This window comes from Heloderma suspectum, chromosome 11, assembly GCF_057233095.1.
Source record: "Heloderma suspectum isolate Gila_16-S chromosome 11, 16-S_ref, whole genome shotgun sequence".
NCBI lineage: Eukaryota > Metazoa > Chordata > Lepidosauria > Squamata > Helodermatidae > Heloderma > Heloderma suspectum.
This window is the reverse complement of record NC_139468.1, coordinates 8922764-8940087: the sequence shown is the minus strand read 5'-3', so window position 1 is coordinate 8940087 and position 17324 is coordinate 8922764. Positions and strand designations below refer to the sequence as shown.

General features: G+C 44.9%; 1 protein-coding gene across 2 annotated transcripts in view; it reads left to right on the top strand.

Moving 5' to 3' along the window:
- SIN3A (SIN3 transcription regulator family member A) overlaps positions 1-17324 on the top strand; it is a 53239-nt gene that overhangs the window by 23975 nt on the left and 11940 nt on the right. For both annotated transcript variants that reach the window (XM_084816767.1, XM_084816766.1), the window contains exons 5-15: positions 2528-2810; positions 4216-4464; positions 4983-5135; positions 5900-6058; positions 7354-7437; positions 8690-8808; positions 9280-9490; positions 11262-11378; positions 12149-12387; positions 13299-13482; positions 16185-16746. In XM_084816767.1, the coding sequence (XP_084672893.1) occupies positions 2528-2810; positions 4216-4464; positions 4983-5135; positions 5900-6058; positions 7354-7437; positions 8690-8808; positions 9280-9490; positions 11262-11378; positions 12149-12387; positions 13299-13482; positions 16185-16746 (2360 nt within the window). The remainder of the gene's footprint in view (positions 1-2527; positions 2811-4215; positions 4465-4982; positions 5136-5899; positions 6059-7353; positions 7438-8689; positions 8809-9279; positions 9491-11261; positions 11379-12148; positions 12388-13298; positions 13483-16184; positions 16747-17324) is intronic.

Sequence of the window (17324 nt, the reverse complement as noted above, 5' to 3'; positions counted from 1 at the left end):
TGGTTGACAGCTGGCTGGCCACTGTGTGAACAGAATGCTGGGCTAGGTGGACTCTTGGTCTGATCGAACATGGCTCTTCTTATGTTCTTAAATTTCTGATGAAACCACATTTGAACCTTTCCCCATTTTCTACCCTAAATTCAGCCCAGCCCAGTCCTGCCTGTCTGTTTCCTGCCCATCTGTCCTTGCTTCCCTAGTTATGTTCATAGCACAATTCCCTTTTTCGGACCCTGATCCAACATGATCCTCGTTAGCCTAAAAAAGGCACTGCTCTCACCAAAATCAAATTCTGCTCCTAGGTATGCCTTAACTCGAGTCCCAAACCATGGTCTGAAGCAGAGGTCCAGAACTGGATTGGGGTGGGTCCAAGTTGGCCCATACCAACACTGCCCCACAAACATGGCCCAGATGACGTCAGTGCGCATGGTCAGGCATCATCATGTCCCCCACACCCATTTTGCCTTTGTCCATGCTGAGAAAGACATAGAATTGTGCGCCTCTGTCAGCACAGAGAAAGGGCCTCAGTTGGCTCTGGGAGAAGTCCCTGGCTTTGTGTGACATTGCACTCTGCACAAAACCACTCAGCCAGTGCCAGAAAGAGTGGCTGCTCTTCCTGGTGCTAGCTGAGCCCCCCATCACTCACATCCCCACTGTTATCTCCAATCTCAGATGGACTGTGGATCTCAGATTGGAGATAACAGCAGGGAGGCAAAGCCCCTTGGCTGAGCCCCTGGGTTCATGAACTGTCCCCCTCAAGGCACCATGCAAAGCCTCTCAGCCGGTGTCTGTATTACCATTGTTCTCTCTGATCGGAGGTTCCTTTGTGCTGTTCCCAATTGGGAAGGAGAGTGGTGCACAGGAGGAATCCCTGTTATGTCCAGTCTCAGATCAGAGATAACAGGGGAAGCTCCATCCTCTGGAAGAGCCAATGGAGGCTCTGCGGGCCAGATGTGGAACCTCCTCAGGCTGGATTAGGCCTATGGGCTGGGGGTTCTGCATCCTTAGTCGGAAGAGCCGTAATATGGTCTCCTCTCGTCTAGACTACTGTAATGCGTTCTACTTGGGGTTACCCTTGAAGATGGTTCGGAAGCTGTAGCTGGTACAGAATGCGGCGGCTCGCCTGATTAAAGGCAGCTGGCGGCATGATCACATCACTCTGGTGCTGAAGGAGTTGCACTGGTTACCAGTTGTTTTCAGGGCCAAATTTAAGGTGTTGGTTTTGACCTTTAAAACCCTATATAGTTCCAGCCCAGCCTATCATAAGGAGCGCCTCCAGCAACACCAGACAGGCCAGTTAACAAGATCAGCCTCGGATGGCCTTCTCTCTGTCCTATCAGCTGGGACAGCTAGGCTGGTGAGGACAAGGGAGAGGGCCTTCTCTGTGGTGGCCCCCACTCTATGGAACTCCCTCCCTAGGGAACTCCGCCATGCCCCCTCTTTAATGAGCTTCTGCCACTCAATAAAAACGTGGTTGTTCAGGCAGGCATTTGGGGTGGGTTAGGGTATTTTTAGAAATATGTTTTAAAGTAGAATTTTATTGTTTTAAAACTGTTGTATTGCTGTACTTCGCCTAGAGTGGCCGGGTGACCAGCCAGATGGGCAATTAAGAAATTCAATCAATCAGTCAATCAATCAGTGGTAACCTTGCTAAAGCTAAGTCAGTCTAAGTATGTTTAGTGCCTTGATAAGAGACTGCCTGGGAACACAAAAAGAGAGGATCAGTTACAGTTGTAGAAAAAGACAGCTGCGCATGTGGATATGGCTCCCAATGGGTTCTGAAGAAGCTTGTTATCAAGGGAAATGTTTTCATGCTTCTTAAAAAAAAAAAACTACTTGGGGCAAATCAGCTAGTCTGCTTAGGTGTGCTGCAGAAGAACGTTTGTCATATGCAGTTTGTATTAAGAAGCTTCAAAACTTTCCTTGATAAAAGGGTTTTCTTGAAATGTGCAAGATATAAAAGTAACAACAAAACACTATATTGGCCTATGAGGGGAAAAAAGATGTTTTGATTGGTCCTAATAAAGGTATGGCCTATGGATTGTGGAAAAATAAATAAGCCAAGATCTACAGATGCACATGATGCACATTTTGCTTTGTAGTATTGGAGGTTTTTGCACTTGAAGAAGGATTGGTTGTTGAAAGGAAGGGGAAAGTAGTAGGTACTTCTTGGAGGCAAAGAGGGGGAACTAGCCACCATCATAGGAGAAGCTCGCTCTTTCCCCCTCCCAGCCATGAGCACTAGAAGCCTGAATTTTGGAAAACAGATTGTGAGGCCGATTGTGCTGTAGCCTAAATTTTGACCACCTTCTGCAAATGTGTGAGATGTCTGTGTTTGTTTTAGCACTTTTCTTTGCTCGAACAACATGTTACAGAATTTGCTGCCTCTTGTTTTTTGCTAGTGGCCATAAGGCATGTCTTTTAGTAATACCCTTTAAAAGTAGCGCTCTGATACGTTTGAAAAAGAGTAAAAAAACCTATAGAGGAGACCTGATCTCTCTCTTTTCCTTTTGTGTGTGTGTGTGTACAGCATCGACACTCCAGGAGTGATCAGCCGCGTGTCTCAGCTGTTCAAAGGCCACCCTGATTTGATCATGGGTTTCAACACCTTCCTGCCCCCTGGCTACAAAATTGAAGTGCAGACTAATGACATGGTGAATGTAACGACACCAGGGCAGGTTCACCAGATCCCGGCCCACGGCCTCCAGCCTCAGCCTCAGCCCCAGCCGCAGCATCCATCTCAGCCATCAGCACAGTCTGCCCCAACCCCAGCACAGCCAGCACCACAGCCACCACCTGCCAAGATCAGCAAGGTAAAAGCAAGGCGTGAAATAGGCAGGCCTTGGCGTAGAAGTAGGAATGCATGTGGCTTGATGGATTCTGGACAGAGCAGACCCTCTTAAGGGGTAAGGGGAAGTTGATTTGGGGTGCCATTGAGGATACAATTGCCTAAATGGAGACTCTCCATTTGTGCTGTGCAAGACCCAAATGAATGGGAGCTGTGCATGACACCAGTTTGGATTTTGCAACCCAGGCACCAAAATGTCTTGGGACTGGCTCTGCTTCTGGAGCTGTTTCGACTAAAGCATCTTCTCTCTTCTTCACGGCATATTGTAGTAGGTGTTGTGCAGATGATCTAGCTGTGTGAGTGGCTCATAAGGGAATGGCTCTGCCTTTGGGGAAGAAGCTGTACTAGGTGAACTGCTGGTTCTTTCCAGTTCTTATACCAAGCTCTGCAGGGTCTAAATCAGGGGTGAAAAACCTGTGGCCCTCCAAATGTTGGATTACAGCTCCCATCAATCCTGACCAGTGGCCATACTGCTAAGGTTCATGGTAGTCGGAGTCCAACAATATCTGGAGGGCCACAGTTTCTCCACCCCTAGTCTGAATCATCATAAGTGGCTTTTTAAGGACACATTGGGGGGAACCCAAAATGAAATGGTGCATGAAGGAAAGCACCATCTCAGGATTCTTTGGCTCCCAGCCACAGTTAGCAATAAAAGTACAATAAAAATGCAGTCAGCTACAGGGATCCAAAATCAAATACTTGGTCCAGAAAAGTCTGATAGGACAAGAAAGTTTTAAAACTTTTTCTGAAAGCCCCTTTAGAACTGGCCAGGCAAAACTCTTGAAGAAGGGAATGCATCATATGATAACGAAATGAAAAAAATGAATATTATGAAGCATCATTCCTCAGAGACCATCAGCCGATTTGGTGAGAATGCATGCTATTGCCAAGTATGCAAGTCTCCTTAGTGCAGATTAGAGTGGTCTAACAGTCTGTTAGGATATTTTCTTGTGTTTATAGGTAAATGTGTAAAGATGAAATGTGTTGTCCACCCACTTGGTTTTCCCCTTTCCTTCCCCCAAAATCACTGTTGACCATCTGAAGTTCAGCAAAATAATAGGAAGAACTTGTCATGCCTTAGGAGTGTTGCTATGTTGAAATGGGTTATGTGGGTACTGTTCTTATTGAAGCCTCTACTGGTTTAGAGTTTTAATCCTATGCATACTTACTAGAGAGCAAGTCCCATTGAACATAGTGGGATTTACTTCAGAGTAAACATCTTGGGATCATGCTGTAAAAATAACTTGTTGAATGAACAGAGCCCTGGTTCCTGCTTTTGGTGGGAACATATTCCATGACGGTCTGTAGTGTTCTGGCCCTTGATTGAGATGAGGAGCTGTGTAAATCAGTGTCTACTTCTTCTTTCTCAGCCATCCCAGCTACAGACGCATACACCGACCAGCCAGCAGACCCCCCCACTCCCCTATGCCTCCCCTCGTTCTCCACCAGTGCAGCCCCATACACCTGTGACAATCTCTCTTGGAACCACACCGTCCCTCCAGAATAATCAGCCAGTTGAGTTTAATCATGCCATCAACTATGTCAACAAGATTAAGAATCGTTTCCAGGGACAGCCAGACATTTACAAGGCTTTCTTGGAGATACTTCATACCTATCAGGTGAGTGGGCAACTGTACAAGTCTGAAGACATTTTGTTCCTGTTCTGCTGCATTTGGTTTGATAGTAAAGGGAAGAATGTCTTGTGGAGCAGAGAGGAAGAGGATGATTACTGGGCAGAAGTATATAATAAGTAGTAAATAAGCAGCTTGTTAACATTGCTAACTAAATTGCTTCTTGCTTCAATCTGCCTGCTGCAGTAGCAGAAAGTGCCTGTGGGGCAATTAAGCAGAGATGTTTGAAAATAATTTATGGGTGTGGGACATACAGAAAGCATAACACTTGTGGAACAGTCAGATGCTCCTCTCAAGTCTCTGGCCCTTGGTAGAGTCCTTCCAGGGACAGGTACCAAACTTCTTCAGCATCCTTTTTACCTTGTCACGTGATGCTTTTCTTCTGAGCATTCAAGCTAGGTGCCATGGTTTTTCTTTTAAAGAGCTAGGAGAGCAGAAGGTGTTGAGAAGAGCTGCTAAGAGCTCTTGTTTACTTTTCTTGGACATTCCCTTCTATCTCTTAACAGAAAGAGCAGCGGAATGCCAAGGAAGCAGGCGGTAATTACACACCAGCGTTGACTGAGCAGGAGGTCTATGCCCAGGTGGCCCGTCTCTTTAAGAACCAGGAGGACCTACTCTCCGAATTTGGGCAATTCCTACCAGACGCAAATAGCTCTGTTGTAAGTTTGTTCCCAATACTATTCCTTACAGGCCATGTCTAACAGAGTGTTCCTTCTCCTGTCCTGCTTGCTCCATATGGCACAGTGTAACTTGCATGATCCTGGGTTATGAGTTAATTAACTTGAGTGATGAAGTATAAATGCACCAGAATGGGGGCGGGGCGGGGGGTGGGGGGAGTATTCCTTTGAGTTTCTACAATGTCATGATCCTTTTTTTGTAGGGAAAGAACAGGTTTTCCAGAGCTACAGTCTAGAAAGGAAAAGACATAGGACAAAATGTTGCAGTGTGGAGTGCTCATGTTCAGCCATGTCCTCTTCCAGGATACACCATTCTATTTCTCCCCCCCACCCCCGCCCATGGTTGTCCTCCCATCCCACTCCCCAAAGTTGGCAGCATTCCATGCCCACTGAGCATGCTCAGTCATCATTGGGATTTTGGGGGCCCAGTCCATTAGGGCTTTTCCTAAATATTGTATGTTTGCAAATGTTGAGTCCCCCAACCCCGGTGATACCTCTCCTTTGTGTGTGGATGTTACTGTTTTGGATACATACGGCCCACAAGCAGAGAATTGAGATCAGTATATATGATGTATGTTTTAGGGAGTTGTAAGCCCATCCCCCCCCACACACACACACACGCTTTGAGGTTCCTGAACTCACAGCCTCTCATCCAGGTGATTACTATGAAATATATTTGCACATTCTTGTACCGCATGGGATACTGGGATCAGTAATGGGCTTGTATGTGGTTCTTTTATAATAAGCTCTTAAGCAAGACAACTGCAGAGAAAGTGGAGTCTGTGAGGAATGACCATGGAGGCACGGTCAAGAAGCCTCAGCTTAACAGCAAGCAGCAAAGGCCTAATCAGAATGGCTGTCAGATTCGACGGCATGCCACGGCTGGGACCACCCCTCCGGTGAAGGTAGGAATGCATCTCAGTTTCCATCAGTAGGCTTGTATCCAATGCTCCCTCCATGAATAACCAAATCATAAATGTTACAAATTGGTAACTAATTCCAGAGGAGTAACTATGTTGGTCTCTGGCACTTCAAAGGCTAAAGTGCATGTGGACTAGACTGCTGTGGACTAGAGCACCCCTCATTGGATGCATGAAGTGTTATTATTTCTTTCTTTAAATATTGATAACTTGCCTTTCTGGACCTGGTTGGGACTATCCTTAGTTGGCAGATTGTACACACCTGTTTGCAAACAGCAGGGAAAATAGGCCACAGAAAGAGGGTAGCAGAAGGTTTCTCACATTTCTACATAAAGCCCAAGTGTATACAAAATAAAAATGAAATGACCTATCCATGACAGCAGTCACAGATTGGGTCCACTTTTAGCTTAATGTACAAATTGGCTAATTTTAGCCTGAAACAGCATTTGCAAATCAGAGCCTGTTGGAGACATACTTAGTGCTTTTGAATCAAGGTCCTCTTCATATGTATACCTTGATGCAGGATTAGTGCATATGAAGGGTGGTGGAAAGCAGGTGGTGAGGTAAGCTGCTGATGTGTGGTGGTAGGTATGCCAGAAAAGCACCTGGGAAGGAGTGAGACTGGTTGAAGGTACCACAGCAGTTCCAGGTGAGAACTTAATCCTGTAATTTCCTGGTATTTCAGGCATGCAAGGAGAGTGGAGAGGCTGTGCTGCCCTACATGTAAGGAGGGAGGTGACTTTGGTGGGAACAACCAAGGCAGATGTCCCTGGGAGTCCTTGTATGGGGTCTACAAGAGGGAATGGAGGGTTTATGTGAGAATGCAAGCCTTGTCTCTCTTATAATACTTGGATGGGACACCAGCAAATAAGTGTTTCCAGGACAAGTTGATGACCCATTGCTGATGAATTAACTTGTTTCAAATGAAACTGGTTTTGTAATTCACTGTTGAATATTTAATATGGAAGATGTATGGGCTGTGAAGCCCAGGTTGCTGGGATTGTTTACCTAAATACATTGTGCCTTCTCAAACTAATGATGGCAGCCAAGGGAAAAGTTGGTAGCATGTATCCATTGGCTGGTGTTCTTAAAATTATACATCTTCAGTGGCAATTTGCTCCCTATCACAATGACAGCAGCATTATGTACTTGTTCCACTCCTGTTTACCTGTACAGTGGCTCAGCAAAATCAAAACATTCTGAGGTAGACTTCAGCCATGTATTTACCTTTCAGCACTGTTTTTTAAAAAACTTTCTTGTGGTTTGTGCTCTCTCTACAGAAAAAACCAAAGCTCCTTAATTTGAAAGACCCATCACTGGTAGAAGCCGGTAAACATGGAACAGAGTCTCTATTCTTTGATAAGGTGAGACAATATTATAAATGGATAGCTTTGGATAATTTATTTTGTATTGGCAATCAGTTTACAAAAAGAACCCACAACACTGACTCTCAATGAGACTAACGGTGCAGTCCTGTGTATATTTCCTTGGAAGTAAGTCCCATTTTGTTCAGCAAGGCTTACTCCCAGGTAAGCATGCATAGGTTTGCTGCCTTCAGCTGTTTTTTGCTTCCCAAATGTTATCTCTTAATCTTGGCATCTAATATAGGTGGTTTCTTAACCTCTACATGCAACCTTTGCATCATTGTGCAGATTTCCTCCTCTGCTAGCTGAGGAGGAAATTTGCTAGCCTCCTGTTGGAGTTGGGCTCTCTGGATCTTACCTTTTGGAACTACTGTATCACCGAGACCTGGGTTTGAGCTTCTTAGAGGATACAAATGCGATCAGATGCAAACAGAAATATCTATCAATTTATTTTTACAATAGCCTGATCAAGTGCTTATATCTGCATTTTCCTGACTTTTTTTTGCCATCTACTGATCCCGAATTGGAGTGATCTCTGCAAGATCACTACGAGGCAAGTTCTTTTAGATGAAAGAGTTGGCCATGGGCTGGACTAGGAGGCATCTCCCACTTTTTCCCTAAAGCCTATTTTTCTTCTGCCTCTTTAGTGAATGGTTGCAGGTTTCAAGTATGGTTGCTTCAGGCTAGTTCAGGTGAGTTTTTCCCTTGACTTTGCAAAGCAGCAGATCAGGAAGGCCCCGACTTGACTAGGCTAAGTTCACTCTGTACCTCACAGCTCAAGAAACTGAACCAAAGTGGTCCCATGTAGATAAAGCTCTGGAGTTTTGCAGTTAAGTCTGGCTTTGTTCTCAGTGGCTCCCATTGAGTTCTGTGGGAAAAGTAAATGGGCTGTTAGTTTACCCCCTACTTCAGTGTTTGTCCTGAGGCATTGCTTTTCCCATTTCCATATAAGTGAATGGCAGCTATTCATTTGCATGAGATAAAAGTTAGAGCTATACACTAAGTGAGCTGGTCTCCACCAATAGGTACCCCATGATGGTGATGCAATTTGTATCGGTGTCTTCTTCCTTCAGCTGACCTGGAGTGTATTCACCTTCCTACAGCCCGACTGTCATAATGACTGTCAGTCCACTAGCTTTAAATGATAGCTGGAGAGTATTGCACATTGGCACTATGCAAGAAAAGCCATTGCTTTTTTCTCAACTCTCTGCTAACTGTCTCTTCCCCCCCCCTTTCTGATTTGTTTTTCAAGGTCCGCAAGGCTCTGCGCAGCACAGAAGCATATGAGAACTTCCTCCGTTGCCTGGTTATTTTTAATCAGGAGGTGATATCCCGAGCTGAGCTTGTACAGCTAGTTTCTCCGTTTTTGGGGTGAGATAAGTAAATAGATCTTTTCGATGTCCACCTGCATGGTTTGTCCCATCTGTATTTCGACCTTTGACTAAGCAGATAATGAAGTTATTGGCTGCACTCAGATAACATGGTTTGGAGAACTGGAAATTCACACTGGTGAGAACAGGACTCATTTGCTTCTCCTCCTTTTTTCCCCTTCCTCCAAACGCAAGGGGAGGAGATGAGACACTTCTGTTTCTATTTAGTGGAAAACCATAGTTGCAGTGTTGTACCAGCACTACAAACTATGGTTTACTTAAACCAAGACTCCAAATCGGAATGAAATTGTGAAGATGCAACCACTGCTTATTTACAGACAAAAAGCCTTAAATGACTTGCTGTTAATCATGTTTAAATCTGTCAACTTTTTAAGCATCTCTCTGCAACCAGTGGCTTCTATGTAACATATTCCCTCTCCTCTTTTCCCCCCACCCCTTTTTTTTTGTTCAGGAAATTCCCAGAACTGTTCACTTGGTTCAAAAACTTTCTGGGCTACAAAGAGTCTGCACACATGGAGACCTTTCCTAAGGAACGGGCTACGGAGGGCATAGCAATGGAGATAGACTATGCTTCTTGTAAGAGGCTGGGCTCCAGCTACCGAGCTTTGCCAAAGAGTTACCAGCAGCCCAAGTGCACAGGTCGGACTCCATTGTGTAAGGAGGTAAGGCAACATGCCTCACACTGGAGGAAATGGATACTGGTGGGACAGATTGAGTCAGACTATTTGTCTGCTTGGCCCAATATTGTCTACTCTAGTTGGCAGTGCCTATCCCAGGTCCCAGGCAGAGCACTTTCCCATCATCTGGTACCTGGGGTGTGTGTGTGTGTGTGTGTGTGTGTGTGTGTGTGTATTTATTTATATTTTAAGTGGAGATGTCAGGGACTGAATAGTGGACCTTCATCATGCAAACCATGAAGCTGTTCTTCCTTCTGTGGGTGAAGTTCAGGGAAGCCATTAGAACAACAGTACCCTGAGGCTTAAATAGGCAGGAGGAAGATTTAAAGAAAAAGGAAGCAGAACAGCATGACTCTTGGTACCTGACAGACTAGAAGTGGTTCATGAGGAAGAATAAAATCTAGTCATGAAGTATCTGAGGTCTTCTTTTTCACACCCAGAATGTGAGGAGCCCCCAAACAGAGAATGTATACTAGTACTGCACATGATCCCTTAAGTAAGCCTGTCTCTCCAAGGGAATTATAGTGAGAAACATCTTGGAGAGACGCATCTCACAGTTATGAAATACGTGATAACAGGAGAAAACAAGAAACCGCCTTTGGCCTTCAGCTTGTCAAATTATGGGACTCACCTAGAAATGATGGGACCCAACTTAGAATGAAGGAAGAGCCTTTTCCTCCTCAGAAGAAGTTGGGCCTCAACCAACTTGTGGGCCCTGACTCATTTGTTGAAGATCAGTGCATTATTGGAAGTTCTACACTCAACAGTATGCCCAAAACATCTGATCAAAAATAGCTTTTCCCATAAGGGGGCGCTCTTATACAGCAAGCAGTTCTCTCAAAGCAGCATATGTTCCACTGTGAAAATCAAGCGTAAAGAATAGTTGGTGCAGCACTGATTCAACCATGTGTCTCCCTACCTCTGAACTGGCACTGTACCGAGTGCCATTTCTGCATGTTAGAACTGGCCCGAATTAGGATTTGGAAAGGATTTTGAAGCTTAGCATGGAGTCCAATAAAATACATCATCTTGAGGGGAGATGTCTACACATTACTTTAAGTAAGGCATTTGGGACCTTAATTTTTCGGCCTCCAAATCAGGTGATTGCATTGTGAATTTGAACAAAATTAGGCAATTAAAACTGAATTTTGAAAGAGGCTCCATTTTTCATGTGGCAAAAAAATAAATAGCTTGTATGTTGGTGTTTTGTCTGTGTTTTTCCACAGCGTATACATAAATTGGGTGTGCGTACGTGGCATTTTTAAGGTATATGCATGCATCATCCGCGCTTTAAATCAGGCTTCCACAATCTGGTACCCTCCCGCCAAGTTGGGGAAATCTGCTTTACGAATTTGCTCTGTGAAACTCCAAAGTTAATGCTAGTATGTACACAGCAACTGTGTCTGCCATGTAAAGTGTGGAGACACTCCGAGGTATCTTGAAATTATTTTGTCTTTGGAATGGTAGAGTATTTAATCCTCTTAAAATCTTAAGACATGTTTCCTAATAATTGTGTTAGACAAATATACAAATGGCTATTTCTTTGGTCTTACAGATAAAACTCGGACAGTGTATTCATTCTAGAACTAAACATGCCAACCAATAGAGCAAAAGTCCAGAAAAACTTCTTTTGTTGCTGTCCTTTCCTGTACATTTGTGGCTGTTCTCAAAAATCTCAAGAATGCGCTTTATATAACAGCCGGAATGATGGTTATCTGCTCATACATGAGATGCTTCTTTCTTTTCCACTCCTAAGGTTTTGAATGACACCTGGGTCTCCTTTCCATCATGGTCTGAAGATTCTACATTTGTGAGCTCCAAGAAGACTCAGTATGAAGAGCATATCTACCGGTGTGAAGATGAACGATTCGAGGTAACTACAACAGGATTTACTCTCTTGGGAAGCTTTGGGGTACTGGGAGTTGGTTAACCTGATGGCTACAGTGGCAAATGAAATGCTGCAACTCTGGATAACTTTGGTGTAATGTGATGGCTAAGAGCATGAGCTGCAGAAGGAAATGTCCCAGTTCAAATGTTGCCTCTGCCATGAAGTCACTAGGCAAGCCTCTCTCTTGGCCTCAAATTCCTTTCTATAATCTGGAGATGATAATGCTGCTCTGCCTCCCAAGGTTGTTGTCAGCATTAACTGTGACCCTATACTGGAAGTATTTTGAACACTGAGTGCTGTATAAATGCAAAGTGTTAGTAGTAATATCAGAATCCCATAGCCTAGGTCTTCACGACTTGTCCTCCCACACTTCTCAAAAAAACTGCTTGCTCTGATGTGCATCTCCTGAAAGTGAATTTCTTCAGTTTGTAAGTTTGATGCAATGCTTTGCTTCACCTAGGAGTTGGTTTTCCTCTTTCAGTAATGTCCTCCACCCACTGAAAAATTACATTTAAACATTGAATGGAACAGTCCTCCAGTCTGAACAAAACACTTCTTAAAAGTTTTGCTTGGTATTTATTGCTTTACCCTTTTAGTCTAAATTACCAGTGTTTTACACAAAGACATTGAAAAGCCCTTTATGCTAAATGTAAGAACTCCAGTTCTCTTGCCCGCATATACTAGATTTTTTTTTTAAAAAACTATAATTTTAGTTATAGCTATAAGCCACGGCGAATGAATTCTTTCCATTTCAGCTGGATGTTGTCTTGGAGACCAATCTAGCAACCATCAGAGTCCTAGAAACAATACAAAAGAAACTCTCCCGCTTATCAGCTGAGGAGCAAGCCAAATTCCGGCTGGACAATACCTTAGGTGGCTCCTCAGAAGTTATCCACCGCAAGGCTTTGCAGAGGATATATGCCGACAAGGCAGCTGACATTATCGATGGGCTTAGGAAGAATCCAGCTGTTGCAGTCCCAATTGTGTTGAAAAGGTAACTGGCACATTTGGGGGGCATCCCCTCTCCTCCTCGGTTCCCAAATGCTACTTACTCATTTTATCTATTTAGTTGGGGTATATATATATCCCAAGCTGTGAAGGGCTCAAAAGAATCACAACTGACACTGTGCATTGGGCCTGGAAATGAACCAGGAGCCCATGCAGCTGACAAAGCACTAGCATGATAGGTTCATACTGCTCTGTCCCAGCTACCAATCTTGCGACTGTATTCCGAACTAAATGCAGTTTCCAGGCCATTTTCAAGGACAAAACCACATTGCTTAGGGCCTAGTGGAGCCCAATGTTGGTGAGCTATTGCATCTTATATATATACACTTGTATCTCACCCTTCTTCCACTGAGCTCAGGGAAGAGATGGGGTACCCCATTTTTCCTAACAACTACCTTGTGTAGGATGTAGGTTAAGCACTCTCTCTGTCGCTCGCTCTGTGTGTGTGTGTCTGGCCCAAGGTCATGGGGAGCTTCATGGATAAGTGGGGCTTTGAATTCTAATCTCCCCAACCAAAGTCCAACCAGTAACCACACTGGCAATGAGTTCAATCTCTGATATGAATATTCAGTAAAGCTTCTGATGCAGGGGGGTGTGTGTGTGATGGTAATCTATGATTCTTGTCAAATGTTATTATTTTAATGCTCTTATCTAGCCGTGAATTACAACAGGTAGGGAGAATGTGGCGAAGCATCAGTAGCACAACTGTATTACCATGACCTTCCACTTCTGTTCTTCAAGCTACATGTGATAAAATCACAAATGTATCTTATTCCTTGAATTTTGAGATTCACCTGATTCATTTGAACAAAAATTTCCCCTGCGAAATGTGGGTGTTTTTATTGTCCTTGCTGCCATAGTACTTTCTGTCACCCTGTTGGCTTTCTTATTGATAAGGTTAAAAATGAAAGAAGAGGAGTGGAGAGAAGCCCAAAGAGGATTCAACAAAGTGTGGCGGGAACAGAATGAGAAATACTACTTGAAGTCTCTCGACCATCAAGGGATCAACTTCAAACAGAATGACACCAAGGTCTTAAGATCCAAGAGTCTTCTCAGCGAGATTGAGACTATTTATGATGAGGTCGGTTGGGGGCTTCTCCCTCTGTATTTGGCTGCACTGTACTCATTGTCTTCAACTTTATTTCATTTTGATTGGTTGCTGGTCAGAAGGATGCTGTGAATTGTTATAGGGCTCTAAAGTGTGATAAATTAAACCATGACTCGCTGGGGGCCAATTCTAATTGGTGGGGCTGTGCCCTTGTCCTTTTAAGGCTGTTGTGGTCCTGACGTGTTACTATAACACAGAATTAAAACAAGGTTAAAGTTGGCTTTTCCTTCTAACAATGAATATTTAATCAAAAAGCAGATGACCAACTCAATTTTTTTCAGTTAATATGCAGTCCTAATCTATTAAGGAAGCAATCCTATGGCCTCCTAGACAGGGTTTGGGGGGGGCCATAGAATAGTCTGGATTTCTAGATCCAGTCGGAGACAGCACTCCCACCTGAGAGCCAGAAATCTGAGTTCCTCTCCCCCTCACAGCCAGTGACCTTGGAGAGGAGGGCAAGGGGGCGGGCTGGTGAGAGGGGATGGGACTGGAGAGGCCAGTTTATACCATTTCCCCAGGCCTCCTCAGCCTCCTTCCCTCCTGCTCTGCAGACCCCCAGCTAGATGGGCAAAAGAGCCCTTCTGGCTAAAATGCAGAGCAGGAGGAGCCTGGAGGTGGCCTCCTCCACTCCTCCTGCTCTGCGTTGGATGGCTGTCCCCACAGACCATCCACACATGGTTGCACCCTAAGAGGTTTATATCTCTCAGTATCATTCCTAGTTGTTATAATCTGAGGTGGGTGCAAGAGATTCAGGAGTAGAAAAGAAATGGGTCCGCTGATGTTGGATAGTTACAGAGGAAACTGGTCCCTTGTTTTGTCTAGGACAGGGGTGGGCAACAGTGGTTCTCCTGATGGTTTGGCCTACAACTCCCATCATCCCTCACTACTTATTGTGTTGGCTATGGCTGATGGGAGTTGTAGGCCTAAACATGTAGAGGGCCACACATTTCCCACCCCTGGTCTAGGAGAAGGCAATTGTGGGCTTGAAAATGGTGAAAGTATAACCAGACTGGGAATCAAATTCTTGCTGGTCTGTTGCAAGCCATCCAAATCCACCAAGAATCTGGTGGTTTGGTGTATATTTCTGATTCAGCTGTCACTTAAAAGCCCTCATGATTGTAAGAATGTTTGACAGCATAAAGGAGATGCTGGCATCTAAGACAGTGATTGTCGGGAGTGCCCTTGCTGCCTTCTGCAATCCTCAAGTAGCCAGAATCAACACACAGATGATAGGGCTCTTTTCCAAAGCTTTATTTCCATTCAACCTAATGACGCTTACAGATGCTAATTGCCTGAGCCTAATGAGGGAAACTGGAGAGAGCTGCCTACCAGGGGTTTCTAGCCTTAGGGAATCAGTTGGTCTCCCTTTGGAGGGAAAGGGCGGGAAGCCTCTGAACTTAAGGGCTAGGAGGAGAGAGTCCACCCCTTTCCCGTGGGGCATCGGGGCGCAGCTGTTGACGTGGCGCCAAGCAGGCTGAGCACCTCCTCTCGGCGCCCTCCATCTCCCACTTGTCCCTGCGCTGGCGCCTCACATCCCAAAGCTCCAGTTGTCCCTCCCTCTCCCTGCCAGGGTCACTGCCACTCTCAGGAATGTGAGCAAGGAGGGGCTCTCCCTCCAGTGGCGCCTCTGAACAGAGCGTGGGTTCCTCTCCCACAGTTTCTATTTCTTCCTCAGAATCAGAACTGCTTTGAGGCTCTGTGGGCTCCGATCCAACCCTGACATCGATGTTCAAACTGGCTTTTGCTCTTGTGCCAGAATGAGCATTTACAGCGTAGGTCTATCCTGGAAGAAAAGAAGTGAACAAGTGAACCACTATCTTGGTGGTTGCATCAAAAGTCCATTCATGGCCGCACTTCAGAGAAGCCTGAATTAAGAGATAGGTGTCCATGCTGGACAGAGAAAAGCTATCCATCCTTTATGGTCTCGTCTTTTGGTTTTCCCCTTTGTATAAGCCTTTACTCCACACCCTTCCTTGCTTGCAGAGAGAACTCAAATGTTCTCAAATCAGATTATCGGAAAGGCTGCCTTCTCCCATATATACACACACACACACACACACCCCTACCTTAAAATCCTCTTCAGAGGCCATGCTGTGTGTGTGTCTGCCAAATGAAGCGAGGTGTATGGCTCCCAGGGCAAGAGCCTTCTCAGACGTGGCACCCCAGCTTTGGAGTAGCTTCCACAGAGAGGCTTGCCAGAACCTATTGTTATGGTTACTTTGCCACCAGGTGAAGATCTTTTTATTCACCCAAGCTTTTTAAACAAACAAAACCTTGGCTCTTACTCTGTAGGCTGTATTTTATTTTATACATTGAGCTGCTAATTGAATATTTCACTAGAAAAGGTAATGTTTTAATGCTGCATTTCAGGGTGTTTTTTGTTTTAAAAATTACTGTATTTTACTTTTTGTTTTGTAACCCTTCCAGGAACCATGTGTTGAGTGGGCGGCCATATAAATCTAGTAGTAGTAATTACATTGAAAAAACACACACATTTGAGAGCAGCTTCATACAAAACAATCCTTTACATAATACTTGTACAGAACTTTGTGCCTAACTTAGCCTATCTACGGTAGAGAATTTCCTCCTCACCTCCACAGGCAGCCCTTTTTAAGCGATGAGAGAAGAGGCGCATGTGGGGTTGGGTTTCACACTCTTTGCCTCTTGATTTTCAGAGGCAAGAACAGACTTCTGAAGATAATGCTGGTCCTCACCTATCGCTGGCATATGAGGACAAGCAGATCCTGGATGATGCGTCCTCTCTCATCATCCACCATGTGAAGCGGCAGACAGGCATCCAGAAAGAGGACAAGTACAAAATCAAGCAAATCATGTATCACTTCATCCCAGACCTGCTCTTTGCTCAGCGCGGGGAGCTCTCTGATGTGGAAGAGGAGGAGGAGGAAGAAATGGACGTGGATGAAGGCTCCGGGGCTGTGAAGAAACACAACGGTGTTGGTGGCAGCCCTCCCAAAGCCAAGCTGCTGTTCAGCAATACAGCAGCCCAGAAGCTGCGTAGTATGGATGAGGTCTACAACCTGTTTTACGTCAACAACAACTGGTACATCTTCCTCCGTCTTCACCAGATCCTGTGCTTGCGGTTGCTGCGAATATATACCCAGGCTGAGAGGCAGATAGAAGAGGAGAATCGGGAAAGGGAATGGGAGCGGGAAGTGCTGGGTGTAAAGCGAGACAAGAGTGACAGCCCTGCCATCCAGTTGCGGTTGAAGGAGCCCAGTAAGTGCATATTTGGCTGGCGGAGTGGTGTGGGGAGGGAGAGGAGGGCAGCATTGGGTAACGTACATTACGGTCTACAAACTATATGCAGTGGGGTTACTACCTGTTGTGAGACCCTTCCTCCTTCCTGTTCTGTCTTTGCTTCCTTTGCTACAGCCATGAAACCCCTTTTATTGATGATGGCCAGTAGCTTAGGTGGCTTTAAAAGGGGGTGTTGGGCAAATTCACAGAAGTCAGGTGACTATTTGCCACAATAGCTAAATGGAACCTCCAGATTCAGTAGCAGTATAGCTCTAAATACTAGAACTGAGGAGCAAAGAAGAGGAAAGGGTTGGAGTTGGTTTGTTCTTTGTGCCTTTCCAGAAACCTCTGGCGGGCCACTGCTGGAAACAGAATGTTAGACTAGATAAACCTTTTTCTCCGGTGCAGCTTAGCTGTTCTTTGGATCCAGCTCCCATTCTCATGTTCTGTTTATGCCCTGTTGCCTGTATGTCTCCACTGCCAGCGAATGATGTATCTTCCAAGCCTGAAGGTTCTTTATGACAAAGATGTAAACAATAAATTCCTGTTACTAGCAG